Here is a 27,224-nt window from a genome sequence, read left to right on the forward strand (position 1 = left end):
CCTTGACAGATCACTGTCACACAGGTCAGACTTTGATACCTGCCAGGACAGTGGTCAAACAAGGAGCTGAGAGCCCTGTGAAGGCAGAGAGGAATGCCCCAGGGAGGGCACAGTGTGAGCAAATGCACAGAAGAGGGGAGGCAGGGAGGCCTCCGGGAGTCGAGGCGAGGGGCAGGAGCCCAGGCTGCGGAGGCTGCCTGTGCCAGGTCGTGGAGGGCCTCTCTCCTGCTGGCTTCAAGTCCTGCTCCCACACTGAGAACCTTTGCTGCCCCTCCCACGAACTCTTGACAGCAGATGCGATCTTGGCCATGCTGTGAGCTGAGCAGCAAAGGCCCTGGCCCACTACTATGACAGGGCAAAGGGGAGGGGCCACAGGCTGTCCCATTCTGGGTTCCCTCAGCAAGCCCTTTTGGTCCTCGCACTACGCTGTGTCCTCCGACTCAGCCCTCATCAGTAATAAAGGTGATAACTTGGCCTCCACCTGTCTTATCCTTTTCTTAATCCCCAGTTGTTTCTGTACCCAGTGAAGAGGGGTGCTAGTAGTTGGACCCCCTCAAATATCTCCAACAATAGCATCTAAGCATTCATTGAACCCTTACATGCCACCCCCATGTTGCGTACTTTATAGGCATTATCTAATAATCCTATGAAATGGATTATTGTGCTCCCATTTTATAGTTAAGGAAGTGGAAGCTCAGAGAAGTTAGGTGACTTGCCCAAAGTCACACAGATGGTAAAGTGATGAAGCAAAGATCTGAAGCCCAGCCTTCATGACTCTGGAACCAGTGCACTAAAGGCCATCATCAGGGTAGAAGGCCAGGACTAGAATCTACATAATTAGTCTCCTCTCAGCCCAGTGTTCACGCCGCCAAATATTCCCCATCCTGAAACAGGGGCAGGGCAGGGCAGAAGTCGGGAAAGATCCAGGAAGAAAGGGGCAGAGGCAGAAAGGTTTTACACACATGCAGCCCCCAAGGTTACTGCTCTGTCAGCATCTTCAAGCCTGGGAGACCAGGACTCAGAGGCTCACAGGGAGAAGAGAGCCTCCCTGAAGGTGGAGGATTTAGGAAGACCTGGCAGGAGTAAGGTGGATCCTGAACTAAGCTGCCATAGGAGTAATGGGAGGTGGGCTTTATCTTACAGTTTGTAAGGGTCTTTGATTACTTGAACCTGCACCCATTTTACAGGTAAAACTACCTGAGGTACACAATTGGTCAGGGTCCAGAGAGCTCCATATTCACAGTGTCATCTGTGTCATTACAGATGCCAAAGCAGATGGAGGCCCAGAAAGATTAGGCAGTGCACCCAAGGTAACACAGCAGGTGGGTAGCATGCCCCTGGAAGGAGATGAAGGGGGAATGGTGACTGAGAGTAGGCTCACCATGAGGCAGGTCCGCAGGAGCCCGGGTGCCAGGGTGGATCCTCACTTGCTCCCACTGGAAGTCGTCATACTGGGCCTGGCTGTACTCACAGGGCACTGCTGGGTCACTCGCCTCCTCGAAGGTGCAGCCGGCTGTGAGGGAAGGGCCTGCTTAGCCCAGGCTAGAGCCGGGCTGCTGGCCAGAAGGGCTCCTGGGGCTACCCTCTAGGTGCCCCGCACTGTCCCTTCCCACCCAGGCCCACCCTCATCCCCTCCGTCTCCTCAAGCCCTCCCCCCACTGCTCCCTCCCTCTAACCAAACACTCCCTCCCCCACCCTCTCCTTCTTTTCATTGTCTCCTCCCAATGCCAAGACCTCCCCACATTGCCCACCCCCCCAGTACTCCCCAGGACCTCCCACTGCTCAACCACCAATCAAAGACCCTCCTCAACAAAAGCCAGTTATCATTACTACCCATTAAAGCCTCTCAACAACTCATGAAATCAAAGCTAGAATTATCCCCACTTTACAGATGAGGAAACTGAGGCCCAAAGAGGCTGTGACCTCCTTAAGGTCACACAGCAGGTTAATGACAGAGGTGGGGTTTGGGCCAAGATCTGCTGACTGCTGGTCAGTGTTCCATCACCTGCCCCTCCATCTTTGCAGAGAGGACAGACAGTGGGCCCCAGGACTGGCAGGGTCATGAATTTCCTAAGTCAGCCCTGATGGTATCTCCTTAAAAATAAGAACAATGTCCACTGATGACATCAGGCTTCCGACAAGCCCTGCACAGTGCTAAATGCTTTAAGCGTGGATTCCCATTTAGGCCTCGCCTTCTAAGGAGGTACCACTACTGTATTTATTCCTACTTGACAGATAGGCTTAAGCGATGCACATTACCCAAAGTCACCTAACTGAGGTCTCTGCCTGCAGGAATGTGGCAGGCAAAACAGTCATGTGTGGACTGAGGACACATATGCCTAGAGGAAGCAAATTCCCATGATTTGGGACCAATATACATAGTTTAAATATGGCAGGGATTGAAATGGATGTGAGCCCTTTGGTTGGTAATGAGGTTCATATATCTTAGCCGGCTCATCAACGCCCTGAGTTGGACATAATACACCTGAGAACACCACTGGTTCAGAAAGTAACTGCAAACAGGTCCCTGCACTCACTCCTGAACCTTAGTGTTTGGAGCCCCATCAGGGGTAAATGAAGGCATCTGAGACCCGGGAAAATGCATGGACAAGTGGCGAGGAAGCAGGCACAAATCGTGCCAGGCCCTGTCCTGGGTGCCTATCAGCCACTGGTACTTCTCCCCACTTGACAGATGAGGTGACTGAGGCTCTGAGGGGTGAAGGAGTTCACCCACAGTATGCGGTGGTAGATAAGCAAGTGGGCTTTGGCATCAGACAGACTCGGGATTGAACCTTGACTCTGCAATTTGCCAGCCCTGTGGTGGTGATCCTTTCTCATCTTCAGCTTCCCCACCCACAAGTGGAGTTGTTGAGGTTTCAGTGTGGGGGTCCACTTAGCACAATGCCTAGCACATGCAAGCACTCAGGAGAGAGCAGCTCTGCACCTGTTCCACCTGAGCCACCTGAGTAACAGAAGCAGGATTTGAATCCATGGCGGTCAGAGGCCAAAGTCCACATTTCTCACCAGAAAAGCCTTCACTATGAGAAGGAGCAAGTTTTAGCTGCTTCCCAGCCTCAAGAAGAGGAGGGGCAAGAAACAGAGAGTAACTGGGGAGTGAGTGCCACGTGCCAGGCACAACGGTGGGCATCTGCACGCACTGCTGGTGGCCTCACTTTCAGGAGGCTCTGCTGTTTCATCTGCAGCAGGGACTTCTCCAGGTTTTCGCAGATCATGTGAAGCAGCATCTCGAAATGCACAGCCAGGCACAAGGGGCTTGCCACTGTTGGGAGCAGGGGAGTCTCCCTTTCCTCTTTATGGACCCCATCAGAGTGTAAAACAGTAAAAGGTGGGCAAAAGGCTGGCACCAGGTGGATGGGATGAAATAACAGCAGCTCTCTCCAGAGCTGGGGCAGGACGTTGGCTGAGCTTTTTGCCTCATTGTGTGAAGACCCCTGGTCAGCATGTGCCCTATGACCTGTGGAGGTGGGTTTTAACCCCATCTGTGCTGGGGAGGCCTCGGCTCTCCCCTTAGAAAATGATCCATAGCACAGCACGAAGAGAGAACATAGCTAGTAGGGATGATCAGGGAGGGCTTCCTGGAGGAGGGGACAGCTGACTTCATTCAGCCTGAGCTGAGTCTATGCCTGAGGGTCTTAGCCAAGGCCTCCCTGAGCCTCCAAATTACCAGAAAGGGAACCCCAGGATCTAGAGTCTCGCTGGGGCTCAGGTCCTTCCTGTTCCTTCTCAAGTAACAAGGCAGCTGCCCCAGATGTCTCACCCATGGCCCTGCAGCGAGCCTGGGAATGCCAGCTCCTTGGCTTCCTCCCGTCCATTCTGAGCCAGGCCAAGTGAGCTTCCAGGACTCCCAGCCTGACTGACCTGGTCAGAGGGACCCCCAGACCGTCTGACCTTGGCCAGAGTAACCCTGAGACTGCCTGATGCAGGTCAGTTGACCCCCAGACAGATAGACCTGAGCCAGAGTGGCCCCATCATCATTCAGATGACCACCAGACCATCTGACTTTGACCAGAATGACCACCAGACTGACTGACTGAGCCCAGACCAGCTGACCATGTCCAGAGTGACCCCTGACTTCCGTCAAAACGGAAGTCCTGCACCTGTCCCTAGCCAGGGTCATCTCCCCGGCTGACCATTCCCATCCAGAGTACCCCCTTCTGGAGGTAGAATGATTCCCTCTCCCTGATCCATGCCCATCCCCAGCCCTGTGTTTCTGGGCCAGGCCCATTCCAGCCACAGCCTTCAGGGGGTAACATCTCTGGGGCCAGGTTCTCCAAGGTGAGCCCCACCCTCACCTGCTCCCCAGCTCACCCTGGGATGGGAACAATCAGCCCTCCTGGATCCTGGGAAAAGCCCCATCACCTCCAGGCTGGATGGCTCAGGAGCTAGGAGTCCCACCGCCAAGTCCCCACTTCTACTAGAGACTCAACTCCTGCTAGGGGCCGCCAGCCCAGGGGAGAAAAAAATAGACCAGACTTTGTGTTGAGAGCAAGAACGGTCAGAGAATACCTCTCGACTCCATCAACACAGACGTGGGCACAGACATGCACACACACATCAACGCCATCACAAGAGGGCTGCCACTTACCACCATGACCCCCTGTGCCACTGATTCCTCATAATAACTCACAAGCTCAGTACTATTATTATTCCCATTTTACAGATGGACACCGAGGCACAGAGAGATGAGGTGGCTTGCTCAAGGCCACATCTTAAGTCCCAGAAGCTGGGATTTATACCACCTATCTTTTTTTTTTTCATCTTTATTGGAGTATAATTGCTGTACAATGGTGTGTTAGTTTCTGCTTTATAACAAAGTGAATCAGTTATACATATACATATGTTCCCATATCTCTTCCCTTGCGTCTCCCTCCCTCCCACCCTCCCTATCCCACCCCTCTAGGTGGTCACAAAGCACCGAGCTGATCTACCTGTGCTATGCGGCTGCTTCCCACTAGCTATCTATTTTACGTTTAGTAGTGTATATATGTCCATGCCACTCTCTCACTTTGTCACAGTTTACCCTTCCCCCTCCCCATATCCTCAAGTCTATTCTCTAGTAGGTCTGTGTCTTTATTCCCGTCTTACCCCTAGGTTCTTCATGACATTTTTTTTTCTTAGATTCCATATATATGTGTTCGCATACGGTATTTGTCTTTCTCTTTCTGACTTACTTCACTCTGTATGACAGACTCTAGGTCCATTCACCTCACTACAAATAACTCAGTTTCGTTTCTTTTTATGGCTGAGTAATATTGAATTGTATATATGTGCCACATCTTCTTTATCCATTCATCCGATGATGGGCACTTAGGTTGCTTCCATCTCCTGGCTATTGTAAATAGAGCTGCGATGAATATTTTGGTACATGTCTCTTTTTGAATTATGGTTTTCTCAGGGTATATGCCCAGTAGTGGGATTGCTGGGTCATATGGTAGTTCTATTTGTAGTTTTTTAACGAACCTCCATACTGTTCTCCATAGTGGCTGTACCAATTCACATTCCCACCAGTAGTGCAATAGTGTTCCCTTTTCTCCACACCCTCTCCAGCATTTATTGTTTCTAGATTTTTTGATGATGGCCATTCTGACTGGTGTGAGATGATATCTCATTGTAGTTTTGATTTGCATTTCTCTAATGATTAATGATGTTGAGCATTCTTTAATGTGTTTGTTGGCAATCTGTATATCTTCTTTGGAGAACTGTCTATTTAGGTCTTCTGCCCATTTTTCGAGTGGGTTGTTTGTTTTTTTGTTATTGAGCTGCATGAGCTGCTTGTAAATTTTGGAGATTAATCCTTTGTCAGTTGCTTCATTTGCAAATATTTTCTCCCATTCTGAGGGTTGTCTTTTCGTCTTGTTTATGGTTTCCTTCTCTGTGCAAAAGCTTTTAAGTTTCATTAGTTCCCATTTGTTTATTTTTGTTTTTATTTCCATTTCTCTAGGAGGTGGGTCAAAAAGGATCTTGCTGTCATTTATGTCATAGAGTGTTCTGCCTATGTTTTCCTTTAACAGTTTGATAGTTTCTGGCCTTACATTTAGGTCTTTAATCCATTTTGAGCTTATTTCTGTGTATGGTGTTAGGGAGTGTTCTAATCACGTACTTTTACATGTACCTGTCCAGTTTTCCCAGCACCACTTATTGAATAGGCTGTCCTTTCTCCACTGTACATTCCTGCCTCCTTTATCAAAGATAAGGTGACCATATGTGCGTGGGTTCATCTCTGGGCTTTCTATCCTGTTCCATTGATCTACATTTCTGCTTTTGTGCCAGTACCATACTGTCTTGATTACTGTAGCTTTGTAGTATAGTCTGAAGTCAGGGAGCCTGATTCCTCCAGCTCCGTTTTTTGTTCTCAAGATTGCTTTGGCTATTCGGGGTCTTTTGTGTTTCCATACAAATTGTGAAATTTTTTGTTCTAGTTCTGTGAAAAATGCCAGTGGTAGTTTGATAGGGATTGCATTGAATCTGTAGATTGCTTTGGGTAGTAGAGTCATTTTCACAATGTTGATTCTTCCAATCCAAGAACATGGTATATCTCTCCACCTATTTGTATCATCTTTAATTTCTTTCATCAGTGTCTTATAATTTTCTGTATACAGGTCTTTTGTCTCCTTGGGTAGGTTTATTCCTAGATATTTTATTCTTTTTGTTGCAATGGTAAATGGGAGTGTTTTCTTAATTTCACTTTCAGATTTTTCATCATTAGTGTATAGGCATGCCAGAGATTTCTGTGCATTAATTTTGTATCCTGCTACTTTACCAAATTCATTGATTAGCTCTAGTAGTTTTCTGGTAGCGTCTTTAGGATTCTCTATGTATAGTATCATGTCATCTGCAAACAGTGACAGCTTTACTTCTTCTTTTCCGATTTGGATTCCTTGTATTTCCTTTTCTTCTCTGATTGTTGTGGCTAAAACTTCCAAAACTATGTTGAATAAGAGTGGTAAGAGTGGGCAACCTTGTCTTGTTCCTGATCTTAGTGGAAATTACACCACCTATCTTTATTCAAGGAGACTAGGCACAAACAAAGCAAGGCCCTGGTATTCTGTTGGCCACATGTACAAATTCGGTTCCACTCATTGGACATTCATTCACTGACAGTACAAAGCAGGCCCCAGGTTGGCACTAGTAGAGGCACAAGAATGGTTAAGACTCTGCTCTGCCCTCAAGGACCTCCTAGTCTGAGTGGAGGTAAGGGAATGAGACAAAGCAGAGAAGGGTCAAGGCCACAAGGGGAGTCCGGGGAGGAGGGTGGGTACAGGGGGAAGGCTTCCTGGAGGTGGGTGCATCTGAGCAGAGGGATGGAAGGATAGGTACCATTCTGGCCAGTAAAGATGGAGAGAGGGGCATCTGAGGTAAAGGGCCCAGCAGGAGTGAAGGAAGGTAGTGAGTAACACAGTTGGTCCAGGGCCCAGAGAGGAGCCCAGACTGGCCAAACAATGGTAGATAAGATGGGAGGGAAGGAGGCTGAGGCCAGATAACGGACAGCCAAGTGCCAGGGTGAGAAGTCCAGCCTCATTTTAAGGGGGGAAACCATCCTAGGTATTTGAGCAGAGAAGCACCTGGATTCAGATGAGACAAGTGACACATCCTATAAGCCATGAGGAGGGCAGGTGGCTTCTCCAGACAGCACTGTAGGATCAGAAGTGGGACAAGTCATCAAGGGGTCTGGAGTCAGATGTCAGGAACTGGTGAGGAAGGGGCCTCAAGTCCCCATCCTGGATGCAAATGGCACGTGCTCCAATCACACCGACAGAGATGCACAACACACACAGACACACACAGAGTGTTCACATACACACACTCTCTCCCCCCAGCCTCGTCTAAGCCTTGGGGACACAGTCAGCTAGGCTGGGGACAGGGAGAAAACCAGACCCCTCCGTGGGTACACCATCTCTCCCAGGGCCTCCCTGAGAGGGTGGGCTGAATCAACCCAGGACCCCCAGCAGCTCCCCCAGACTCGGCTCAAACTGGCCCAGCTACATTCCTCAGCTAATCTTCACAATCTGGCAGGCGGTTGCCTGAGCAACCGTCAGCCACAATTTGGGAAGGCAGGATGATGGTTTATCCACATCCGGCTGGGCTCCGGATGGGGTGATGTAAGGGGCAAAGCAACCTCTGCAGGAGGAGCCAGAGTGCGGGAGGGGGTCTCCCTGGAGTGAGGGTCTCCACCCCTCCATATGCTTGTACTTCCATATGCAGACCTGTGTGCGCGTGTGTGTGTGTGTGTGTGTGTGCGCGTGCACGCGCGCGCGCGTGTGTACACATGTACATGGCTGTGAGACTGATAGCCTGGTACTGACTTATGAGTACTCCACTGGGAGGCAGAAGGCCTGGATCTAATTCCTGCTGAGCCTCTAACTTCCTGTGTGACCCTGGGCAGGTGGCTTGTCCTCTCCGAAGCCCTGCTTCCTCACCTATGAAATGAGAATGGGGACCTTGGTGACCTCTAAGGCTGTTCCACCTCTAGAATTCTGATTCCATTCGTGTGAGCATGTATGTGGGCAAGAATAACTTGAAGGCAGAGAGAGATACTATAGGGGAGAGGTGAGGGTGAGTGTGGCTCTCACAGTGTAGGTCCCTCAGGCACTGTGCTGTGAAGTTGTGGGTGTGTGGCTGTACGTTTATCTGCAGAGATATATGGGCACATTCAGCAGGAAGCATGTGCCTAAGGGGGAGGTGAGTGTACACGGCAGGTAGAGGGGAGTCGTGCGTGAGTGTGTGCGTGAGCGTGCACGCGTGTGCACGTGGGCACCACAAGCATGGAAGCACCAGACTTCCTCGCCACCAGACAGGGAATGGTGCTCTGTGCCAAGTGTGGCTGCCAGCCACCATCAGTGTTTTCCGAAGACCCTAGGTAAACAGAGGCTGTTTGCAATGAGATTTTTGTTCCCTTTGGTTTGTCAACAGAACATTCAGTTCCCAAGGGACGGCCCCAGGAGAAACAAAACTCCTCCCACAGATTACAAATTTAGGGGCTGGCATCATACCCAACCCCTGGCATAGCCCCAACCCTTGCCTGGGGAACCCAAATACAACCCCAAGGATAACACTGGTCTATTTCATCATCTGAAGCCACACTCCCTTTCTAGGTAGCCCAACCCAACCCTAGAACCAACACAGGCTCACCCTTGGACATTCCTGCCCAACCCAGCCCCATCCCATGTCCTCCACCACAATAACAGCTCCATCTCAGGCCTGTCTAACCCCTACCTCCTCCCTTCTTGAGATCAGAGACTGTCTCTTAACGCCTTTGAGCCCCATCCCCAAGCCCTGTGTATAGTAGAACGCCAACAGTGGCTGGACTGATCAACCCCATGATCCCAGCTAGTCTGATCCAGGCTCAAGGACCATGACTCCAGCCCAGAGACCTGGCCCAGCCCACTTCACTGCTCTCCTGGCCCAGATCAACACAACCAGACCTTGGCTAGGGCTCCCCCGAGCTGCCCTCCAGAGCCCTGAATAATTGATGCGCAATTAACAAGGGCAGGGCTGGCAGCAGTATGCCCACCTTTTAATCACTCCGCATTCAGCAGAGCTGCAACCACGAACACCCAGGGCCAGGCCACAGGGAGAGAAAGCTGAGCTGATATCCCCTACAGGAGCCAATACAGAACCCAGCGATGCCAACATCCCTCCATCTCTACTGAGAACAGAAGGAAGCCGACTACAGCAGGGGAAACTTCGGCCAGGCTCACTCCCCGTCTCCCGGATCAATATGCCCAGCAAATCCCAAAGTTAGCAGCTGGGCTGCCATGTTGTTAGTGTAAGGGGAAGGCACAGGGCGGGGCCGGACTCCATACACAGGCAAAAGGCTGAACGGAGGGTTGTTCTTTGCAGAGGTACAGCGGGCAAAGGGTACACAGACCTCTGTAGTGCAGACACCGTGTGTCATATAAAAACGCAGTGCAGCGTAGAGAGGCAGAGGGCTGTGAACGAACACATACAGTGCAAAGATCTGGACTTCCTAACGGTCCCGTGGCAAGAGAGGGCTACGTGGCTGCGGTGTGGTGTGTTGCAGGTGCAATGCAGCAGCTCCACTGTACAGAGGCGGAACACAGTTATACAATGCAGGGGAGCAGAGAAGTGTACACAGACCCCCACACAACACCGGCACAGCATGGCAGGACTGGTCGGTGCCATGATGCACTGGAGAGGTGCCCCATCCATCGTGGCCACGACCCAGAGCTGCACAGAGGCACAGTGCAGCAGTGAGCACTTAGTGGTACATTGGGCTGGCGCTCAGCACCAAGGGATAGGTGTAGGCAGGAACACCGAGGGGGTATGTCCAAGCCTCACTAGGCTTGGCACATGGTTGGCGCTCCATGAACTCTCACTGAAAGGATGTCTAGTGGAGGCATGCAGAACATGCAGAGATATAGGGAAGAGAAAGGCGTGGTGCAGTGCAGAAGGAATTGCTGGGTGCTCGATACAGTCCCAAGGAGTACAGTAAGCGTAGACTGGAGAGCAGGGGTAGAAAGTGGCACCAAAATGAAATGTAGTAAAGACACCATGTGGAACAGGGAATTCAGTGCAAGAGCTCTGCATCTTGAAATCCAGTAGAACGCACACAACCCAACAGTGAACAGGTATAGTGCAGGGTAGAGGCCCAGGACAGTGACCGTGTGCAGTGCACAGACGCAACGCCGGCTACTTGCAAAGGTAATGCCTGCAAAAACCCATGCCAGTCCCGAGCCCAACAGAATGGCCTCAAGCTGCAGTGTAGCTACCGACTCCTCGGGCAGTGAGCAGTGGGGGCCAGAGGAACACTGCAGTGAGGCCACTTGAAGCAAAGATGCTGCTCAACTGGGGCTGCCAACAGAAACCTGGGGAAGGACACCAGCTGACACCTCAGTGGCCGTACAGGGTGAGATAACCTAGAGGGCGGCGTTACAGCGGCAGTGGTACAGTATGACGGGCTGGGCCAGGAGATGCGCATCTCCAGTGCAGTGCAGTGAAGCAGTGGGACAGAAGTGCTGTGCCGGGCAAAGGGGCACTGTGTTTGTACAGCGCGACGGTGGACTGCAGACAGGCTGTGCCCGGCCATGCCCGATGCAGTGCAGATGGCCACTACAACAATGCAGTGCAGTACAGAGAGGCCGTGTGACGCAGATGCAGTGTCGTGGTAGCACGGCATCTGTTGGCGCAGTGCAGTGGTGCGTTGCCAGGGACTATGCACAGTCCCAGGAGGGTCCACAAGCCCAACACAACCTCATCATCCAGTAGAGCCACACAGCACAGAAGAGCCGCAAACACACAAATGGCAGCACAACTGCAGAACAGAGGCACAGCACAACGGGACAATGCGGGTGGAGCACACAGACACGCCGGAGAGTCCACACAGCCAACGTAATGCGGAATCTCACACAGCGCAGCCACGCAGCATAGGGCTGAGATGCAGTGCAGTGGCCCAGTCCTGAGGTGATGGGTCCAGGACTCCCCAGAGAGCTCACACCCAGAGCAGGCCGGGGCTTTGATGCAGAGCAGTTCTTAGTGTGAGGTGAAGACGTGGCACACTTCTCCCTATGATGCACTGGAGAGCAGGGGAGCCGGGACCCCCAGAAACCCTTGTGCCTACAGCTCTGCCTGGCTGGGCTGGCTACCCCATGCGTTGGGGGTGAGGCCTCATCTGCCCTGGGGGCTTCCCCCCACCTGACCTCCCACTCCCAGCATCTTCCACCCCAGGGACTCTCCAAGGGCACAGGATGAAGCCACTGCCACCCGTGGGGCAGACAGCCAGAACTGAGCACATTGTCCAGGTATTTCTATCTGAGCAGGGCCCCAGCACGCAGGCAGGGGAACAAAGAATTCAGATTCTGCTGAAAAGCTTTTGGACAATTAAAGCACATCCCCTGGCCCCCAGCCCAGGGACAGGCAGTGTGGGGCAGGACGAGAGAGAGACGCAGAGGGAGACCTATTGGATTAGGCCCTGGCACAGGGTGGGCGGGAAGTGGACTGAACGGAGGGGAGGGGGTGAGAGGCGAGCCAAACCCAATGACCTGGACGGTCACTCCAGCACTCCCAGCCACCGTCACCCCTCCCAGGCCTCGGGTTCATCAGAGCCAAGAGCAAACTTTTCTGAGCACACAGGGTGCTGCACACACACACACCCTCAATAATGGTTTAGCACATACAGTGCTTACTACAGGCCAGAACCTGCACTAAACGATACACGTATGTATATAAAATATATCCTCATAGCAACCCCGTGCAGTGGGTTCGTTCCATGATTATCCCCATCTCACAGATGCGAACACTAAAGGCCCAGAGAGGTCAAGTCACTTGCCCAAGGGTTACATGGCTAGCAGTGGTAGAGTGAGGATTCGAACCCAGATGGTGTGGCTCCCAAGCCCATGCTCTTCACCACCACACTCTAGGTACGAACACACAGGCACACACGCACAACCACACGGGTGTACACGTGCACACATGCAGACACACACATAGACACATCCTGAGCAATGTATTTCCCAATCTCTCAGCTGAGACCCACCTGTCCTGTCCAGATAGGTTTCTGATACCTCCCAGTTGTCACCTCTTATCCCCTGTCAGCTGTCCCATATCCCCCTTCTATCCATCCCTCACCTGTCCCCCAACCCTCAGTTGTTCCCCCAACACCACCTGTCCCCTCATTCCCAGCTGTTCCCACCCCCCAGATATATCTTTATTGCAAGTAATCTCCCATCCCCCCCGTTGTCCCCCACCCCCAAGTTGTCACTCCACCTCAGCTGTGATCCTGCTCATCAAATATCTCCAACACCCCTTCTCAACTTCCTTATCCCAATCCTTCATCCTCTCCACCTATACTCAGCTCCCAAACCTCAGGGACCCCTCTAAGCCCCCCTTTTATTCATCCCTTCAGATTCACCACCAGGTCCTGGGGTCTGCACCCTGGGAATCCGCTCAAGACCTCCTGAGTCATCCAGTAACAGCTGCCTTCTGGGTTGTCAACCCCAGGGGTCCTCCCCAGCCATTCTTCAGGCAAGGGCAGCCCCACCCAGGGCCAGCCAAGGGGGGACACCGGCCCCCAACCATGACTGCCCTCTGGAGCCCCAGCTCCACTCCCACTCCGAGCCTTCCCTGTGTACCCAGGGGTCCACATCAATGCAAACACTGAGTAGGCACATGCCATGTACAAGGCCCTGGGGACGGGAGATGACAATGACCCAGCCCAGCCCTTCCTCCCAGCCTAGTGGGGAAGGAGACGGAAAACACTGCAGCCCACTGACACACGTGCGTGGTGGGAGAAACCTGGCCAGCCGTGTCGGCTGGCGTCTGGGAAGGCTTTCCTGGGGAAGTGACATCAGAGCTGGACTTCTGAAGGCTGAGCGAGTAGCCAGGCCTCCAGGAAGCAAGACGGGTGGGAGTGGCGTTCTCGGCAGAAGGCACAGCACGTGCAAAGGCAGAGAGGCGTGAAAGGGCCCGGCAGGTTCTGGGACCAACATTGGCCTGGTGAGCCTGGATCATAAGGTGGACGTGGGGAGTGGGGTCGGGGAGGAGAGGCATAAACATGAAGCTGTCATGGAAAGCAGAGGCTGGGTCATACGGGGCCTCATCTGCCATGTTAGGCTTTGGTCCCAGCGTGCTGGAGAGTCTGCAGCTTAGCACAAGGGAGTGGCAGGATCCTATGCCTGCCTGTGAGGTCATTCAGATCCCAGGGTGGGAGAAGCACTAATGGCAGAATGGAGACCAAGGAGGGGGCTGCTGCAATCGTCCAGGCAAGAAATGATGCGGCTGGAGAGAAGGGGACATGGATTCAGCAAAACCTTCTTCAGTGGCCACTGAGCGACAGGCCATCCACTCCTTGAGGTGTCCGGGCCTCACTAAAGATGCTGTGGGCCTTGCACCTCCAGACCAGCACTGTCTATAGAATTTTTTGCTGTGATGGAAATGCTCTCTACCTTCACAGACTGACCAATTCCACAGCTACTAGCAACAGGCGACTCTCGAGGACTTGAAATCTGGCTGGTGAGACTGAGGGACCGAATGTTTATTTTAATGAACTGTAGCTAAGTGGCCACATGTAAGTGGCCACCATACTGAAGAGAGCAGGTAGAGAACATTTCCATCATTTTAGAAAGTTCTATTGGATAACACAGCTCCAGAATGACGAACCACAGAGAAGCAGAACCACTGGGGTCTCCTCCAGTGGCAGCACCCTCTGGCAGCTGCAGGGAGGTGAGAAGGCAAGCCCCAGCGAAGACAGTGTCACAGGCTGAGCTGGTACAGCCCCAGTCCCTGGTCCATAGCTGCGCACGGTCACCGGGACACTCCCCACCCAAACATGCATATCCCTTTCCAGGAGACGCAGACACCTAAATATACAAATAGACACACAGACCACAGGGCACCCCACAGCCAAACTCACAAACACCTGGGTACTCCAATGCATGCGCACCCCACTGCTGGATACATAGATACCCCACACCCGGACACTTGGGTACCCACACCCAGACACCCAGGCAGCCTGGGCAGCCCCACAGCTGGACACAACACGGCTACACTCCCACATACCCATTAACCTGAGGACTCCCAGACACCTGGATACACCCACCTCCAGATCCAGAGACACTGGGCTATCCTTATGTTGACACGCCCAGTTCCTCCCACATCCTGGCACTGGGACACCCACACCCAGAACCTGAGACACCACCCACCCAAATAGCTCCACCCCCAAACTCCTGGAATCTGACACTTGGATACCCAGACACCCCAGCATCAGGCTCCCCAGGCTCAGACCAGCTTGTCGCCTCCTTACTCCAAGTTCAGATCCTGCCACACAGGGTAACCAGATGGCTAGACTCCCTGAGAAGCCACACATGTGTCCTGTGCCCCAGGCTGCAATCATACCATCAGAACCACACACACACACACACACACACACACACACACACACACACTCTGACTGCCCAGATGTCACAATCACACCTGCACACACCTCAGCCTCCTCCCTGAACCCCACCTGCAGGGGTCAACACAGGGGGCAGCTCTCCTCCCTTCCCAGGCTCACAGGCAGCCAGGACAGAGGCTGAGACAGAGGACAGAGTCTGCCCTCCTGCTGCAGGGCCCTCCCCTCCTCCCCAGACGCTCAGACTGACAGTTGGGACTCGATGCCTCTCACCAACTGCCGAACCTCCAGCACAAAGAGCTGAGACCAGGGGCCGGACAGGTCCTGCCAGCTGCTGGGGGGCAAGGGCAGTGGGGGTGGGGCTCGGAGGACGGTGGCTAGGGGGAGGGGCTGGCAGGCAGAGAGTTGACCTCTCCAACTCACAGCTCCCAGACAACACTCTTTGCATGGCCTTTTCACACACACCATCCCCCAGCAGAATTTTCCAGATTCCTGGAGGGAAACCTATTATCTGTAATCTCTACTTTCAGTGGAGTCAGTGCGCCCCCATCTGGCATCTCCGGCTCAGAACCTGACCCACGGGACATCACTCATTCTTTCATGCTGGGTGTATTTACTCAGCAGGAGTGGGCCAGGCCTTGTACCTGGCACTAAAGATTCAGAAGGAAACTAAATACCCAGTCCCTGTCCCCACAGAGCTCATGTAAGGGAGAAAGGACAAATAAACTGTAATTACAATAATTACGGTGTTATGGAAAACCCTAATCAACCCCCACCCTCCCTTTTTAGGCTAGAAGGGGGAGTAACCAAGGAAGGCTTCCGAGAGGAGGTGATGTCTAACCTAAAATCCTAAGGAGGAGCAGGAGATCACCCAGTGAAGAGGTGGAGTTAGAGAGTTCTGGGGAGAAAATATAGCTTGTGCAAAGGCCCAGAGAGGAGGTGGCAGGAGTGGACATTTAGTGGGTATTAGTAAGTGGGTTAGACTGGCCACAGCATAGGATGCAAGGCAAGTAGTGCAAAGCTGATGGGACTGGACAGGCAGGCAAGGGTTAGAGCAGGCAAGAGGACATAGCGGGAGGGACTTAACCCAGGAGGTAATGGGGAGCCTTCAAAGGGTTTCAAACCAAGGTTTCAAACATGTGTTTTAGGAAGATCCCTTATACTATGGAGGGAGGGGTGGAGGAAGAGGCTGGAGCCTTCCTGCCTGTGAAAGATGGATGAGGATGGAGAGAAGGGGACAGATGAGAGAGATCCTGAGATGGCATAAAGATAGGATGCATCAGGATGTAGGGAGAGCAGCTTGGAGGAGGGAGGGGGTTAAAAGACGAAGGAGGGCACAAGGTACCCCAGCAACTCTAACTAACCCAGCCCTGCATGAAAAGCCACCACCCACCCCATTCTAGCTTAGCTGATGAAGGCATGGAAGGATGGCAGCATGCCTGGAGCAAGCAGGGTGTCCCCCTGGATCTTCCCTGACACCAGAGCTAGGACGGAGGCCATCCAGGAGCTCAGCACCCACCCCCCACTCTGGCCACTCACACATCTTCCTGCTGTGTCCCTCCCCCACCCCCAGGGAGAAGGGCCAGCTGCCCAGACAAGCCTTTATTGCCCAACCTGAAACCACTGGGCAGCCTCTCCCTCATTCCTGCTGTCCACAACTCCAGCAACCAAAAGGACAAAATGAGCTAGAACGCAGCAGAATAAATTACTGCCAGATTTGCATGGCTCAGAGACATCACCACCCACCCTTTGGGGGGAGGGAGACTCAGGAGGCCTTCAGGGAGCTGGGCTGACTCTAATCAACGTGGGGACAAGGGGAGATCACACCCCTTCTACTAAGGGCTTCTGAATTAAGCTCAACAGTAATAGCTACAGGTGCCAGGAACTGTAGAAGTGAAGTGACTTGCCCAAGGTCACAGGGACAGCATGTGGCAGAGACAGACTTGCACCCAGGTCCCTCTGGCTTCAAATCACAGTCTCTGGCTCTGTAGCAGTCCTCAAAACCATCTTTTGTTCCCTGGCACTCACAAACAGAGCTTTAGTTTACAATCTACCAAGTACCATACACCTTCATTATGAAGCCCATGGGGCAGATGAGGAAACGGTGGCCCCAAGAATGGAAGTAACCCACTCAAGATCTCACTCCCAAACCTCAGTCCTTGACAGTCTCCCCTACTGGCAGGAGCTAGGGCACCTGAGGGTTCTTGGAATCAAGATGATGGTGGCAGGGATGGGGGAGCATGTACCCTTGGTTTGATCTCAGGGTGGGGGAGGGGGACAAAGTTGCTGCAGGACAGGGGGAGGGATTGGGGGAGGATAAGGAGGGAGGCCGCCTTAGGCGTCCTCTCGGGCACCAAGCGGTCAAAGCTAAAGCTGTGCGCGATGGCCTGGGACCGCTGGGCCCGGCAGAGCTCAGAGCCAGTGGCCGGGGCGGCTGCAGGTGCCCCGGGAGCTCCGCCCGAGGGGCCGGAGGGAGCAGCGGGGCAGCGAACGCGATCGGGAGGGGCCAGTTCTCGGAGACCGGCGGCCTGAAGGAGTCTCTGGGGCCGACGTGCTTCTGCCCGTGTCTTGGCTCGGGTACCCGTCTGGGGCGTCTCCCCGTTACTCAGCGCCCCAGGTGCCAGGCTGAAGCCGCCCAACTGGAGGGGCTAGGGGTGCCGAGGCCACCACCGGTAAGGGACCGGCCACCCCCGCCCCAGGGGAGGCATCGGGCGCAACTCAGCAGAAGAGGGCCGCAGTCTGGGATCCCAGGCCTCAGGGTAGGATGGGGGGTTGGGAAGGGGGTGGACAGACACACCAACACACACACAGACTACACACGGTCCACAGCACACACGGGTACACAGACACAGCTTTAGATACACACATTCAGAAACGCTATCACACGTACAATTACACACACACACACACACAACACAGCCCAAAAGACTCCAGACTCCAAAACACACCCAGAGACAGCGCGGTCATACAGCACACAGAAGCCCGGAGACACACGCTCACACACGTACACTCACTCACGGCCGTCCCGGCCGGCGGGGAGGCCGCACAAAGTTGCGGAGTCGACTGAGGGGGTGTCCCGGGAGACCCCTGCGTTCGCGGCGCCCCCAGCGCGCTACGGGAGGGGGCGCCGTCCGGCCGCCCAGAGCCAGGCCCGGCCTGCCCGGACTCACCCCCGCCCAGCTGCCCTGGAGCAGCCACGGCCCGGCCCCCGCAGGAGCGCCCGGGCGCCCGGCCTTACCCTCCCGCCGGCCTCGGCGCGCCCCGCGGCCCCCCGCGTCCGCCACCCCCCCCCCCGCGCCGGGCCCTCCCCAGTCCCGGGCCGGGCGCCCCGCAGCCCCGGCGCCGCCTCGGATCTGCCGCCAGCCAGCGCCGCGCCGAACTTGCGAAACAACAAACAGCCCGAAATGTCGGAGTCGGCGGCCGCCGGGCCCCCATCCCTCCCTGGCGAGCCTCAGGCCCGGCCCGACCCGGGAGGGGAGGGGAGGAGAAGGGAGGGGGCGCCGCCACGACAACTTGTTCCGGGCCCGCGCGCCCCACACGCACACCCGAGGGACACACACACACACACACACACACCCCCTGTCACCGCCCCCTCGGGCGGCCCCGGGCCCCGTGCACACACTCAGCCACGGCCCAGGCGCGCACCACACTCGCAACATTCCCGGACACGCAGCCAGCACGCACGAACACACTCACATCCGTTCCAGACACGCTCCTACACACGCATTCCCGGCACATTTGGCATTCACTCGGACCCGCGCAGCCCCCCGGCGGCGCACACCACCAACCCCAGACACTCCCACACGTACACATTGCGCACACGGCGCACGGACACACACGTTCCGGACCCGTTCCCACGCCTTCACACACGTACACGGATCTCACAAGCACACACACCGCACACGCGTTCCCTGCTCCACACGCGGGCAGAATCCACAGAGCACTCTTCGCCACACGCAGAACACAAACACACGAGCCATTCTCGGACACACAGCAAGCAACACTCCGGGCTAGGGCACACAAAATGCCCACAAATGCAGCACATTAACAGACACAACTCCTGCCACACAACCAAACTCAAATGTACAAACAACAGGCACACAGTCCTACTTGGCCCCACACACACTACACAGTGGCAGAGACACAAGACACTCAGCGCACACCCCATGCCTCCTCGATGCACACAACATTCACCTCAACATACTCGTGGACACACAACACACACAGCACCTCTTCTTGCACATAACTCAGGACACACACCATTCGCAGGCACACAACACCCTGAGCACACGATCGCACATCCCACACTCAGACACACAGGGAGCAGGCTCGCAACGTCCGGTCACCCAACACTCCCACTTTCTTTCGAGCTACGCCACGGGCGCCGGGGGCTCCGCGGGGCAAGCTGGGTCCGACCGACTCGCGCTTACCTGCCGGAGTCTCGGTCTCGGGCGCGCAAAGCTGGAAGGTGAGCGCCAGGACGAGAGCCTGGGCGCGGGCCATGGTGCGCCGCAGCCTGCTCCGGGGGCCCGGCGCGGGGGGCGCAGCCGCCGGAGCCCGAGCCGGGCCCGAGGAGAGCCAGAGCCGGAGCGAAGCGGCGCGGCGCGGAGCGGGACTGGCGCCGAGTCCAGAGCGGGAGCCCAAGCAAGCGGGGCGCTGACGTCAGGCTCGGCCGCGCGTTCCTCGGTCTCGAGGCGTCCCCTGCTGGCAGCCGCGCGCGCCGCTGCCCGGTTCGGTGGCCCGCGGCCCTGGTGCGCCCCTCCCCCACTCCCGGACCCCCTGGAGATCCCGGGCTGGGCCCGGACGCCCACCAGCCTCTGCACCCACCGGGCACCGACATTCTTAGGTGAGCAGGTCCACGCCTCTGCTCACTGCCCGCGCCTAGCTCCCACACAGCTCTCCAGGACAGAGACCAGGGACACCCGGCCTCTCAGTCCCATCCAACGCTTGAATCCCCTCTACCTAGATCCCGTCAAATGCGCATCCATACATACCTCCAAGGACAGGGAGCTCATCACCTACCAAAAGCGGTGGTGGGGTCTTTGGGAAAGCTAGCTTTTAACGTCGTTCATAGTATTGCTTTACCATCCTTTTAAAGTTCATGAGATCCGTAGTGATGTCCCCCTTTCATTTCTGATATTAGTAATTTGTGTCCTCTCTCTTTTCTTCGTCTGGCTAGAGGCTTATCGATGTATTGATCTTTTCAAAGAACCAGCTTCTGGTTTGGCTGATTTTTCTCTATTGATTTTCCATTTCACTGATTTCAGCTCTAATTTTTGTTGTTTTCCTGCTTCCTTGGCATTCAATTTGCTCTTCCTTTTCTAGTTTCCTAAGGCAGAAGCTAGTTTAGACGATCAATTGCAGATCTTTCTTCTTTTCTCATATATGCATTCAGTGCTATAAATTTCCCTCTGTGCACTGCTTTCCCCACATCCCACAAATTTTGATAAGTCGTGTTTTCATTTTCATTCAGTTTTCATTTAGTTTGAAATTTTAAAATTCCTCTTGAGATTTCTCCTTTGACCCATGTGTTATTTAGAAGTGTGTTAATCTCCAAGTATTTGGGGATTTTTCAACTTTCTTTCTGTTATTGAATTCTAGTTAATTCCACTATGGTCTGAGGGCAATCACTGTATGATTCTTTTCTTTTAAATTTGTTGGCCCAGTAGGTGGTCTATCTTGGTGAAAACTCCATGTGATCTTGGGAACAATGTGTATTCTGCTGTTGTTGGATGAAGTAGTCTTTAGATGACCTCTATATTTAGTTGATTGATGGTGTTGTGGAGTTCAACTATGTCCTTTCTGATTTTCTGCCTGCTGGATATGTTCATTTCTTTTTATTTAGTTATTTACTTATTTATTTCTGGCTGCGTTGGGCTTCGTTGCTGTTCATGGGCTTCTCTAGTTGTGGCGAGTGGGGGCTACTCTTCGTTGCGGTGCACGGGCTTCGCCTTGCGGTGGCTTCTCTTGTTGCGGAGCATGGGATCTAGGCATGCAGGCTTCAGTAGCTGTGGCATGTGGGCTTCAGTAGTTGTGGCATGAGAGCTTCAGTAGTTGTGGCTCATGGGCTGTAGAGCGCAGGCTCAGTAGTTGTGGCGCATGGGCTTAGTTGCTCCACAGCACGTGGGATCCTCCCAGACCAGGGCTCAAACCCATGTCCCCTGCATCAGCAGGTGGATTCTCAACCACTGCGCCACCAGGGAAATCCTATGTTCATTTCTGACAGAGAGATGTTGAAGTCTCCATCTGTAATAGTGGATTCAGCTATTTCTCCTTGCAATGCTGGCTTTTAAAAAGTTCTTCCTCTTTATGCCGTGAAATCTGCCCCCCTCACTGACTCTCATTGATTCTAGTCTATCCCCTGGATACACAGCTTAAGTCCATTTGGGCATCTGCCCAGTATAAGCTCTTGTACAATGACCACAAACTAGTTGTCCATTAGTACATAAGACCAGGCACCTTCTATGTGCTTCACCCACATAGACTCATTTAATCCCCACCACTATTATTCTCATTACACAGTTGAGAAAATTCAGGTACAGAGAAAGAAAGTGACTTTTCCAAGGTTATGCATAGTATGCAGCAGCACCAAGATTTGAATCAAGGCCATCTGGCTTGAATTGAATAGAAGCTGAGACCTGTCTTCCATATGGAACAAATCAACGAACACTGGATACTGATTCATCTGTTCAACACTTACTCTACGCCCAAGTGGAGACATAAAACAGACAAAAATCCCTACCCTCACGGAGCTTATATTCCAATGGAAAGACAAGAACAATAAACAACCAAAAAAAGCAAATTCTCTGGTATGTGAGACAGTAATATACTAGAGAAATGGGGGAGAGAAACAGTAAGGGGGAAGGGAATTCTTGTAGTTTTAAACAGAGCACCTACTGTATGACATATTCATTATGTGTCTGCACCTCTACAACATGAGCCCCCTAAGGGCAAGGACTCTCTCTTATATCCCACTGCTTGGTATCTGGCATGTAGTCAGCACTCAATAAATATTGAATGGATGATTAGATAAATGAATGAATGTAGACATGGTTCTTGCCTTCATGAAGCCTACATTTTAGGGGGAGAGACCAATAGCAAACATGCAGAGAAGAGACAGAAAGGATCATCCAGAAAAGGAAACTCAAGGAGAAACATCTGATGAAAAAAAGAAACAACCAAGGATGCTGCTGTTTCCAGAGGATTCTTGCAGGAGCCTCATGGCAGGAGTTTACCATTGGTCCTATTTGGGGGGATGTGGAAACTGAGGCTCAGAAAGCATAAGGCACTTCCCCAAGGTCACACAGCTAGTAAATGGTGGGCTCAGAGCTCAGACCTAGATCAGACTGATTCCACAGCCCTCTGCTCTTTGTGCAGGGGAAGACTATGGGCAGAGACTGTGATGGAGGGAGAAAAGGAACACAAGTAACAGATGGACAGATGAAAAGAGAACATTCTGCTCCACTTGAAAAAGACCACAAGCTTCTGTAATCCTTGAGAGAAGAAGGAAGGGAAACAGAAAGTCTTGGCCTGGAGCCACTGGCCCAAATCTAGGGAAGAGGAGATGGCACCATAGACAGGGCCAGGCCATGAGGAAATTCAATCACTTTCAACTCATGGAATATTCATGACGCCTACCCTGTGCCAGGCCCCATATTGGGTGCTGGTGTCATGGAGATGTGCTAAACATGGCCCCACTCTTGCCTGGAGGGGGAAATGGCACATAAATAACTAAGAGACTATGTCCTAAAGGTCATAACACCAGTCCAAAGAAAACACAAAGGCAGCAGGGGTTAACTCAGGCTGAGGGAGTGGAAAACAACATCAAAGAAGGGATATCTGAACCTGGAGTTCCCTAGACAGGCAAGGCAGGGAAGAGCATTTCAGGCAGAAGGAGCAGACTGAATAAAGGCACAAGACATGGAAGTACTGGGAAAGGTGGGTGTCAGGTATGGTTGCATCATAGTCTCTACATGGCCCAATAGCAGGAGATAAAGACAGTATGGAAGTTGGGGTACAAAGGGTCTTAAATGCAAGGCCAGGACAATTGGGCCTGGACCTTTCACTCAGTGGTTCTCAAACTGTGCCCCTGCAGAAACCCTGGTGTTCCTCAAGCCCAGCTGAGGCATCCTACTGTTGAATTAAAACCACAGCCATATTTTTCTAATTTGCAAGAAGGTAGATTAATTACAACGAGTAGAAAAGTTTTTGTTGTCATTTTAAGGTGTTTTTCCTCCATATATTTTTCTGAAGAATTTAGAGTGTGTTAGTAGTGTGAGAGAATGTTAGAATTAGCATAGAATCATAGTTTTATTTACAAGTTTAATATATCAACAGTTCACAGTGTTCTACAAAGAACTGTAGTTTATGGTTCTCCCTGAGTATTGAGGAATCATGGAAGGACTTTAAGCAAGGGAAAGACAAAATCTGGTCTTTCTGTTAGAAAAAAAAAAAAGTCATTCTGGAAGCCTGAGAAAGAAGGAAGTGGGGAGGGAAAAATAAGGGAGAGAATCTCAGGAAGAAGGTTGTTGACACAGTTCGACCTGAGAGCTCATGTCCTGGGCCTATCAGGATGGACAGGGGACTAAGTCCAGCCCCCAAAGAGGAAGACCTGCTGGGTAATTCTCCACGCTTCCTGGCTAAGATGCCCAGGAAATTCAGAGGAAACGATTTAGTATAGAAGATAATGTTAACAGCTCAATGTCACCTAGGGAGTCTTCCAACAGAAGTAGAACTGTGGGTCACTGTGAAAACAGAAGATAGGCAAGACTGGGTATTTGTGTGTGTGTGTGTGTGTGTGTGTGTGTGTGTGTGTGTGTGTGTATTGTGGGACCAAGTCTTTCTCCCACCATGGAACACCAACTTTCTCTAATAATAAAAATAAGTACAAACACTTTTTAAGCATGTACTATGAGCCAGTCTAGATGTTTTACATATGATGTTTCTCATTTAATCTTTACAATAACCCCCAGGAACATTTATCAAATGCTTTCATGTGCCAAACATTGAGCTAAATGCTTCAAGTGAATAATATCTCACAACAGCCTTGAATCAGATACTATTATTTCCTTCCTTTTACAGGTAAGGAAGTGGAAACACAGAGAGGCCAGGTGACTTGTCCAAGATCAAATGGACTTGTCCAAGTCCAGTGGCAGAGCCAGGACTCAAAGCCAAGTTGGCTAGAATGCAGCACGTGCACTCTTCATCATGACATTTTCTTTTCTTCCTCAGAGGAAAGGCTCTAAGTTGGCAAGTTTGGGGTCAATAAAATCCAATGAAAGGAATTCTTCCTTGTCCTTTGAAGTCCTGATTCAGTGTTCCTCAAGTTTGTTCCCCAGGCCACCTCCATCAGAATATTCTCGAGAGCTTCTAAGAAATGTAGATTCCTGGACCCTTCCCCAAGATTCTAACTCAGTAGATCTGAGATGAGGCCTCAGGTGAGTTTCATGCCTATTGAAGATTTTGAGTCACGGGACCGGCTCCAACAGCACTCCCTCCAAGGGTGCCCACCCCCACCCCAATCCCAAAACACCTCTCTCCTTCAGACTCCAGCAGTGCCCTCTGTCATGTCCTAATATTCAACTGGGGTGCTAGTTACACTCATGTCTTCCTTCCACTAATAATATGATGTAGCATCTTTCTCGGGCTACACTTTTACCCATTGTCCCATTCAATCCTACTGCACCCTGAGCATTCTGAGAGGGGGCTCTCCTTCTTATGATTCCTCCCTTGTAATCTGAGCACACTTGGCATTCTACAATGTGCTATCCGGTCCACGACAACATTATTCTGTTGTTCTATCCAATCCTTACAACAATCTTGAAAGAAGTGTATTAGCCCCAATGAGAAAACTGACTCAGTTTCAGTCACTTGCTCGAGATGGCCAAGGTAAGAAGTGGAGGGTCTAGGATGTGAACCTAAGTCTTCTAACTCCAAATCCAGTACTCTTGCCTCTATATCAGCTTACATCCATCTCCTCTACTTGGTGTAGGGAAGTAAGCTTTGCCACCCTATGCTAGCAGAAGACAGCGGGGATTAAATGAGATAATGCCTTAAAGGGCCTGGCAGAGTGAACGCTCAGATGGTGGGGAGGAGGAGAAACTGAGACCAGAGAAGGTGGAATGTCTTCCCCCCCCAAGTCAAACACCAATCGCAGACCACAGACACAGCCTTAGGCCAGTATCAGACGCTCCTTGTTAGGAGTTCAACTCTGGCAGGCTCAGAATCTCCGAGACTCCCTTAAGTCCCTTCACCGACCAGGCCTCGCTCCCCAGTCAGTCTCACCAAGCGCCACCGCGCGGACCGCAGAGGAAGGAGACGGCCTTCTAAAAGGAGCAAAGGGCGTGGTCACGCGACGGGGCGGGGCGCAGGCGCGAGGTCGCTGGAAGATGACGTATCTCACAGCGTCCGGCTCTGAGTTAACCGGAGGGAGCATGTGGGTCTGCGGGGCGCGAACCCCGGCTCAGCTGCGGCGGCGGCTGTTCCCCGCGTTCCGCCGCCGGCGACCTGCTGCCGCCGCCTTCTCCGCATCTGCCGAGCCCTCCCGGGTCCGGGCGCTGGTCTATGGGCACCACGGGGACCCAGCCAAGGTCGTCGAGTAAGACACCGCGCCGAAATGGGGCAAGGGAGCTCGGGTTCCTGGAGGGTTTTAAGATGGGCTGTGGAAAATGGGGACTGGAAAGGGAGGGACAAGTCCCGAGGAGGAAGGCAGCGAATAGGACCGAAACTGTAGCCCAGGGCGTGTGTGGTAGCTCAGAAAGTCGTTGCTTGGAAGTTGAAAACCCGAGAGGCACAGTTATAATTGTAGTAATGGCTGACGTTCACTGATCCTGTACTGTGTGTCGGGCAATCCCTGTGTAAATGGATGCTCTCATTTAATCGTCACAACAACCTTTTGGAGGAGGTACTTGATTTAGCCCCGTTTTGCAGATGAGAAAATGGAAGCATGGGAAGTAAAATCACTTGTCCAAGGTCACACAAGCCAGTAAGTGGCAGAGTCGGAATTTTGAACCCAGGTCTGTTTGACTGGCCTACGTGAGTTCCTACGCTCTATTATATTATGGAAGGAATTTTCAGAATACTTTTTCGTCCATTTGGATCTTCACATCTCAGAAAGTAGGTCAGAGATCATTGTTTCCATTTTACAGAAGGCAGGGGACTTGTCCAAAGTGATATAGCTAATAAAGATTGGAACAGAGACAGGGATCCATGGCTTCTGAGTCCTGTCTCGTGTGATTTCCTCTCCGCTGCGCATGTGCCTTTAGTTGAAAAGGGATCCTGTTTTGGAGCCATACAGACCTAAGGTCAAATACAGGCTCAGCCTCTTAGTAGCTGTTTGATCTTGGACAAGTCACTCAGCCCTTGTTACTTTTATGATTATGTCCTAAAATTCTGTTGGATCTTAACCCATGATTTTCACATGTGACTCATAAAAACAGTATGTGAATTTTCAACGATTATAAATCTGCACATAAGCGATTATAGTCATTCAAAAGAGCTAGTAGGGGGCTTCCCTGGTGGCGCAGTGGTTGAGAGTCCGCCTGCCGATGCAGGGGGCACGGGTTCGTGCCCCAGTCCGGGAAGATCCCACATGCCGCGGAGCGGCTGGGCCCGTGAGCCATGGCCGCTGAGCCTGCGCGTCCGGAGCCTGTGCTCCGCAACGGGAGAGGCCACAACAGTGAGAGGCCTGCGTTCCGCAAAAAAAAAAAAACCCAAAAAACAAAAGAGCTAGTAGGGTCACTAGTGGCGCTAGGGCAAAAGCATGGGTCTGGAGTCAGAAGACCTGGGGTCAAATCCTTGCCTCCCTGTCCTGGCTGTGTGTGTTTGGCAAGTTACTGAGATTCTCTAAGCCTCGGTTTCATCACATTTAAAAATGGAGACAATGTAGTCATAGCTCATAGTGCTAATCAGCTGCAATAAAAGGAATGCTCTTCACCAGAAAACACCTGCATACTCTCTTGCAGTCCCTTATTTCCAACTCTTCGATTCCCAGCAAATGGTTTGATTGTTTTCCAAAGGTCAGGCCAACAAGGAGTTATTTTCATGATTAAAATACAGGCTAGAGGGCTTCCCTGGTGGCGCAGTGGTTAAGAATCCGCCTGCCAATGCAGGGGACACGGGTCTGAGCCCTGGTCCGGGAAGATCCCATGTGCCAAGGAGCAACCAAGCCCATGCGCCACAACTACTGAGCCTGCGCTCTAGAGCCTGTGCACCACAACTACTGAGCCCACGTGCCACAACTACTGAAGTCCGTGCTTTACAACAAGAGAAGCCACCACAATGAGGAGCCCGCACACAGCAAAGAAGACCCAACACAGCCATAAATAAATAAATTTATTTAAAAAAAAAATACAGG

At 52.4% G+C, this 27,224-nt stretch overlaps 2 protein-coding genes and 1 long non-coding RNA gene across 6 annotated transcripts in view; 2 read left to right on the plus strand and 1 right to left on the minus strand.

The window, feature by feature from the left end:
• The window catches only part of PTPRU (protein tyrosine phosphatase receptor type U), an 84,205-nt gene extending 64,699 nt beyond the window's left edge, over window positions 1–19,506 (minus strand). For 3 of the 4 annotated variants that reach the window (XM_073793143.1, XM_033839247.2, XM_073793136.1), the window contains exons 1-2: window positions 19,300–19,506; window positions 1,382–1,513 (exon numbers count right to left, since the gene is read on the minus strand). In XM_073793143.1, coding sequence (XP_073649244.1) covers window positions 1,382–1,513; window positions 19,300–19,372 — 205 coding nt within the window. In that variant the 5' untranslated portion in view covers window positions 19,373–19,506. The remainder of the gene's footprint in view (window positions 1–1,381; window positions 1,514–19,299) is intronic. The other variant, XM_033839240.2, reaches the window with a different exon arrangement.
• On the plus strand, window positions 17,290–24,147 carry LOC141276568 (uncharacterized). The gene is made up of 3 exons (XR_012326414.1): window positions 17,290–17,541; window positions 21,392–21,678; window positions 23,951–24,147. It is a non-coding gene; the product is annotated as an uncharacterized lncRNA (long non-coding RNA).
• A 1,131-nt stretch (window positions 24,148–25,278) lies between these two features.
• Window positions 25,279–27,224, plus strand: part of MECR (mitochondrial trans-2-enoyl-CoA reductase) — a 37,075-nt gene continuing 35,129 nt past the window's right edge. The window contains exon 1 of the mRNA XM_033839258.2: window positions 25,279–25,466. Coding sequence (XP_033695149.1) covers window positions 25,303–25,466 — 164 coding nt within the window. The 5' untranslated portion in view covers window positions 25,279–25,302. The remainder of the gene's footprint in view (window positions 25,467–27,224) is intronic.

The sequence above is a fragment of the Tursiops truncatus genome, chromosome 1 (assembly GCF_011762595.2).
Source record: "Tursiops truncatus isolate mTurTru1 chromosome 1, mTurTru1.mat.Y, whole genome shotgun sequence".
NCBI lineage: Eukaryota > Metazoa > Chordata > Mammalia > Artiodactyla > Delphinidae > Tursiops > Tursiops truncatus.